The following is a 6000-nucleotide window of genomic DNA, read 5'->3' as shown; positions in this document are numbered from 1 at the left end:
TGCCACCGGTAGATTTATCCTGGTCTTTGTGGGGTCGTGAGTGCTCCGACAATTTAGTTTGAGGGGGTTTGAGGTCGAGTGGAATTCATATGATGACCTTCTTCCTTCTGATGACCGCACACCAACACGTGTCAAGTCGACTGATCCAGAACCGTTCTTCACACGCTTGCCAGTTCCACGCCTTCTATTCTGTCAACACTGGGATGCTTGGCGATTTCTGCCGCCTCGGCGATCAGTCTGTGTGACGTGGACCGTAGTCCACTTGACCCAGTCCCTGGTTCTGTTTGCCGGAAGGAGACTCGTATTGTAGTTTGTGGCCGAGGAAATCTTTAAGAACTGCTTTCATAAGGAAAGCGGTAAGGCGCCTCATCTGAGTGGGGGTGGCTTTTTCGGAGTGGCATTGCGTACGAGGTGGTGGCTGATATGGTAGATTTCAGCAGTGTGACTTTCAGTGGACATATAAGTGTGTCCCTAGCATCACTGTTAAAATACAAGCAATTTTTGCGAATTTTCAGGTACTTAGCTTGAGACATTGGAGTATTGCGGTTTCTTTTTCAAGCAATCACTTTCACTTTGCTTCAGAAACCATAGAACTGACAAACAGTTAAAGGAAATGACTCCATAATCATGTGTTTTGTTATACATACTTTTTAAACCCGTTTGAATTTGATATTACACGTAATGAATGAAAGAGAACCTCAACCTTGTTCATATGGTTTCTTCAAATCCCGTGTGCACTGCTGGTTTTTCGGCAATGAGTTACACGAACGTTACATCATGTTCCACTCAAACCCCCTTGATCCTTTGGAATTTCAGTTGCTGGATGCCATGGCTTGCTCAATTTTTCACTCCCACCCTAACCCGGACAAGGACCCTCTGGTCGGTGGCCAGTTCCTTGACCGTAATGCTGTGCTGGTGTATTGTCGCTCGGGCGCTGCTTTAGTCTATCGCTTCGATACACGGTATGTCCCATTTGCATTGACTTGACGAATTCCATGTTACCATCTCTGCCTTTTCCAACGAACTTGATTGCATCTGACTAAAATTCAGCAGTCAACTAAATCACACCAGTTACACTCATTCACGTCTCAGTAAATACAATTCAAACGCCAATATACATAGGAACCGGAGCAATTTTTGTGGATTCTGTTAATGCTCTATTGTGTGGTTCACTCAGATTTTCTGCCAACTGTTCTGCGTTATCCTCATGCTTGCATTTGTCGCTTTCCTTTCAGAACTCCTTCCGGAACCACATCATTGTCCTGTGGCTATGCTGCTTTAGTCGCGAGGTTGCTGGTAAGTTCTCTTGTCGTCTAAGTTAACCGTTTTCTTCCCCTCGTTTACGTTCTCCAGTGATACCATGACGTCATTATGCCTGGCGAAGTAGCTGGGAAAACAGTTCACGTGGGCTATTCCGTTCATTCGAAACCATATTCTTCCCCTTGTTCGTCTCCGCTTGACTTTCAACTTGTTGCACATATTGCGCCCATAGTTTTAAAAGCGTTCCAATAGTACGACTACCTTGTTTGATTCATTTTCTTGAATGCAGCCCCCTACCGACAAGGAGTTCTCCTTCGTAGCAGAACCAATGTGTCATTTACTCATCAGCCCGTCACAAGAGTCCCCACCATTCCTCCTGGGAGGTACCTCACGCGGGCAACTATTACATTGGCGTTTGGACCGAACCGTGCTTGGTGACGGTACTGCGAATACTCCTCAGGAGTCGGATGCAGGTGTGTACCAGTAATTCGGCCGGTTTGATCTGTTCCATGGCTGTATGCAGGTGAAGTTTTTTCAGGGAGATTTTGTTCATCACAGTCATCTCGTTTTTACCCGTTATTATTATTCATGTGGTGGTTAATCAAATGTACTCGATAATTCTCACCATTGATGTTTCATTTCAGTTTGAACTCTTCAACCCTATGCATAGTGAATCTTGTCTCCCCCTAACGGAGCTTTCATCGTTCCCAAGCCAACTGTGACATCGAATCCGAAACAGGGAAGGAAAGCTGTCCTGGATACCAGTTCGTAGTTGCGCCTAGTTACACTGACCATAGATCGTAGGTTGTCAACCACATTTGCCACTTGCTTCGTTTTCAGCATATGGACTGGGTGTATAAAAAATGCTCAGCTGTAGCACCCTTTCGGAGCCTAACTGCCATGCCACCCGAAGAAAGCACGAGGACTGGGATACTGCCAGGTTGCCCAAGCCTAGACAGAGGAGGTCGAGAGGCAGAGGTCGGATTCGAACCACAGACCTTCCGGTCAGTAAATTCGCGCTCTAACCACTCGGAACATCCCCTCCTTTGGGTGTATACCGCTCCTACCTAATCTTACTCGAGAGGTCCATCTTCATGCTTCGAAATAATTATCTCTCGTTCTTGGAACACCTGATTAGACGGACTCATAATTGATGTTGCACAAGCCTGATGTTGCTCCTGTCCTCTGAATTTCCTCAAGGGTATCCTCCCTGGATGAGGGTTACTGTGGTTCTGAACACTGTGGTGATGACACAAATGTTGCACGCCTTTGGGGTTCATACGTTTGTTCTTCCACTGGTGTTTATGCAGTTTACCCCACCTTGGTCCAGTGCGTTCACCATATCTTGCTGATTTTATGCATAAGTTACTTTAGGTTATTCTATCGCTCTACTGATTGTAAACTACTCCACGATCTCAGTATTAATCTACTCATTTGTGATTTGTTGCATATATTCTGTACTTAATTCAACCACAGCACACACATTCCAACCTTCTTTTGTGAGTGATCTGGTTTCAACCTGGCGCCAGCATCCCCCGAATCCTTTGCTGTCTCTGTCAACGGTAGGTCGTTTTGTTCAACCTATTTTATTCCAGATGAATTGTTCATTATTTTGATCCTTCTCTGTATTGAGTATTTAGTTGCGCCGAAACTACAAAGTTCGATCTACAGTACAGCGCGTCGTTCAGCTGTAACACCCTTTCGGTGCCTAGCTCCCATGCCAGGTTGCCCAAGCCTACACAGGGGCAGTCGAGAGGTAGAGGTCGGGTTCGAATCACGGGCATTCCGGTCAGTAAATTCGCGCTCTAACCAATTGGACCATCTCGCCCCCAGGACAGCGCTATGAAGCTCCATTTGAGAAGAAGCCCATTGTTTTTAGCGATTTTCTCTCTACTCCCATGCTTCATTTGTTGAAGCAGATGGGATGCGGATACTCGAACATGGACTGTAGCTACTCACCCCCATTTTGTGGAATCTAAGCAAACTATTTTTTCCGTTTGGAATAAATAAGACAATCGACGCAATTTTTCATCATTGCTGGAGAACTCCAATTACCAAACGCCTACCCACAATATTAAGGCGCCGTAAAAAGTTAACAGGGGGACGAGGTGGCTCAAGCATCTAATGAGCGGAAGATCCTAGGTTCGAACCCGACCTCTGCCTCTCGACTTCCCCTGTTTAGGCTTGGTCAACCTGGCAATATTCCAGCCCTCGTGCTTCCTTCGGGTGGCATGGCAGCTAGATACCGGAAGGGTGTGACAGCTGAACGATGAGCGCTGACAGCGTCAGATGTCTCGTAATCCATGTTCATGCCTCTACGCTCAGTCTGTCTGGCTGCTTTTAAGGTTCTTACGGCAGCGGGGCATCGGTGTTATACACTGGTGTTATGCTCTCCATGACGATGATATTTATACTCTTCGAGATTTAGTGCTCATCACATACGTTCGTAGTTGCGACCGTCTTATTGTCATAAAGCCATAGAGAAACGGGGTAAAAAAGTCTAAGACTGTTTACGCTTGAGTACCATTTCCCTATATCCGGATAGGTAATATCAAGCTGCAGTACTCGAGCACGTAGTCGCGCCCCGTACACATATGAGCTGGTGTTGTAATAAATTTCTTCGGAACGGTTCGGCCCGGTTTGAGTACCATCTTCGATCTGTGAATGTCATTAGATGTAGCAAGTTAAATCTATGGCCAGAAGTAAAGTTTGCTTAAGCTAGTGGTGCCGTCATGGGAAGTAAGTTAGAGTTTGCTCCACTATTTCATGCATACTATCTTACAAATTTTTTAACACATTTATTGGGTCACAAGGTTGCTGAAAATCCGTCGACAGCCCCTGACCGGTTTCACCCTTTTCGGGGCTCATCAGGTAGGCGTAGTCCCTGGATTTTCGTCAACCTTATGTTCTACTTGAAGCCAAATTGCACGAAATTAGCGAATATACACTCGTTTGCAAACTAATTTGGCCGCCTGGAAACATCGCAAACGAGAGGTTCAGCTGGGTTCTAGGTGAGTCTCTCCAAAAACCAAATTAGTTTGCAAATGAGTACACATTCGCTAATTTATTGTGTCAGTTTCGGCTCCACACCAAATACCCACCACCCACCTCAGTTTCTGTTTCCATGTGAAAACAGTGTATTCTATGAAGCAGTTGGTTTAATTTTCTCTTTTTTCTCTTTTATTCTGTCCAAAAGACCGAGTCCTCTTCGACTGGAAAGCCGCTTGTTACCAATGCTTTGGAGGGATTAACCGTCACAGCGTGCATTCAGATTTCCCAAATGATGTCGATCCGTCAGGGCTCCCCTGAGCATTTGTCGCCACGACGATTGGCGTTTGGGTTTTCCAACGGTCAGATTACAATAGTGCGGCTGGCCGATTTTTTACGGACCACCTATTGGACTTCCGATTTCCGATCATCGGCACGTTTAACGAACGCGGACAGTTTGTTGAAACACAGTCGTTTTCATCTCTGTGGTCATGTTGGTCCTGTGACAAGTTTGCTACACCCTGCCAGCGCTGATGAGTACCTTGTTCAGAGTTGCGATGACAGAACAAGCGGCAGTAGCATCGACTGCGTCAACTGTCAGTTCAATCCTGATCATTTGGTTTCCGGAGGTGCTGACTTCACTGTCCGTCTTTGGGATTTGGATCCGTGGCGTGGAGGCTTGGCAGAACGTGTACGAAGCCGTCGGACTGATAATGCAACGGAGAGTTCAAGCCTTGATCCAGCTTGTCTGGCTGTGTTTCAGTGCCACGCATCGCCCTGTATTGCACTTACAGTGGGTCCACCAACATTTGCTGTTTTGCACCCTTGCGCTGGAAACTCACGCATTTGTGTAAGTGCTTTTCTACGTGTTGGTGCTCGTCGTTACTCGCCACAAATGACCTGACTCTCTCAAAAATCAATCGAACCCCCCGGATTCGATCGCTTATTTGAGACGAAACCATCCCTTTTAGTAACGTCTTTTCACACCACTTTCTAAAAGTACCAAGTCTTCTCTCCTGGACATGCCTCCTCATTTATTTCTAAATTCTTTTCAGCAATGTTCACATGAAATACTGTTGTATAACGCCTGATGGTAGCTCTTCTAGAAAAAAAATCCTTCAATATATCGGATTTTGGCCTAACGAAATCTTGAACATCCTTTGTGCTGTCCGTTCACTTAAAACAGATTACACACTAAAGATCTAGTCGTAGTTCGGTTGAGTTACGCATTCGCGCCAATCGTCATTTGATTTTCGAGATAATGCGCGAGCGCGTCACCGGATCCGAGTAACCGAGTTGGTGTGTTGGCACGGCATGCAACTCACGATAGCTGAACCCCTCTACTACGAAATTACGCACTGGAAGTGGGGAATGTACTCTTCAATAACTAAAGCAAGTTGACAAGGCGAGCCAAAGCATACCGCATACCATTCGTAACCCCCCACCCTTTGACTGTTCACAATACAGGCAATGGGTGAGGAATCCGCTTTCAGCTAGCTGACACAGGCCGCATTCTGATCGAGATGGCTCAAGCGGTTCGAGCGTGAATTTACTTACCGGAACGTTCGTGGCTCGAACCCGACTTCTGCCTCTCGACTTCCCCTGTCTAGGCTTGGGCAACCTGGCAGTTTGCTAGCCCTCGTGCTTCCTTCGGGTAGCATGGCAGCTAGGCACCGGAAGAATGTTACAGCTGAACGACATTCTGATCATCTGCCTAAGCAACTGTTCTCCTGGCAGCTAAATAGGTTCCCG

At 46.4% G+C, this 6000-nt stretch overlaps 1 protein-coding gene across 1 annotated transcript in view; it reads left to right on the top strand.

The window, feature by feature from the left end:
- T265_12883 (hypothetical protein) overlaps positions 1-6000 on the top strand; it is a gene marked incomplete at both ends in the record, with an annotated part of 54596 nt that overhangs the window by 23323 nt on the left and 25273 nt on the right. Inside the window, 5 exons of the mRNA XM_009166058.1 lie at positions 817-962; positions 1236-1296; positions 1550-1733; positions 2737-2822; positions 4457-5041. Coding sequence (XP_009164322.1) covers positions 817-962; positions 1236-1296; positions 1550-1733; positions 2737-2822; positions 4457-5041 — 1062 coding nt within the window. The remainder of the gene's footprint in view (positions 1-816; positions 963-1235; positions 1297-1549; positions 1734-2736; positions 2823-4456; positions 5042-6000) is intronic.

This window comes from Opisthorchis viverrini (genome assembly GCF_000715545.1).
Source record: "Opisthorchis viverrini unplaced genomic scaffold opera_v5_21, whole genome shotgun sequence".
Classification (NCBI taxonomy): Eukaryota; Metazoa; Platyhelminthes; class Trematoda; order Opisthorchiida; family Opisthorchiidae; genus Opisthorchis; species Opisthorchis viverrini.
Note: the sequence above shows the minus strand (reverse complement) of the source record. Positions and strands in the feature narration are given on the sequence as shown.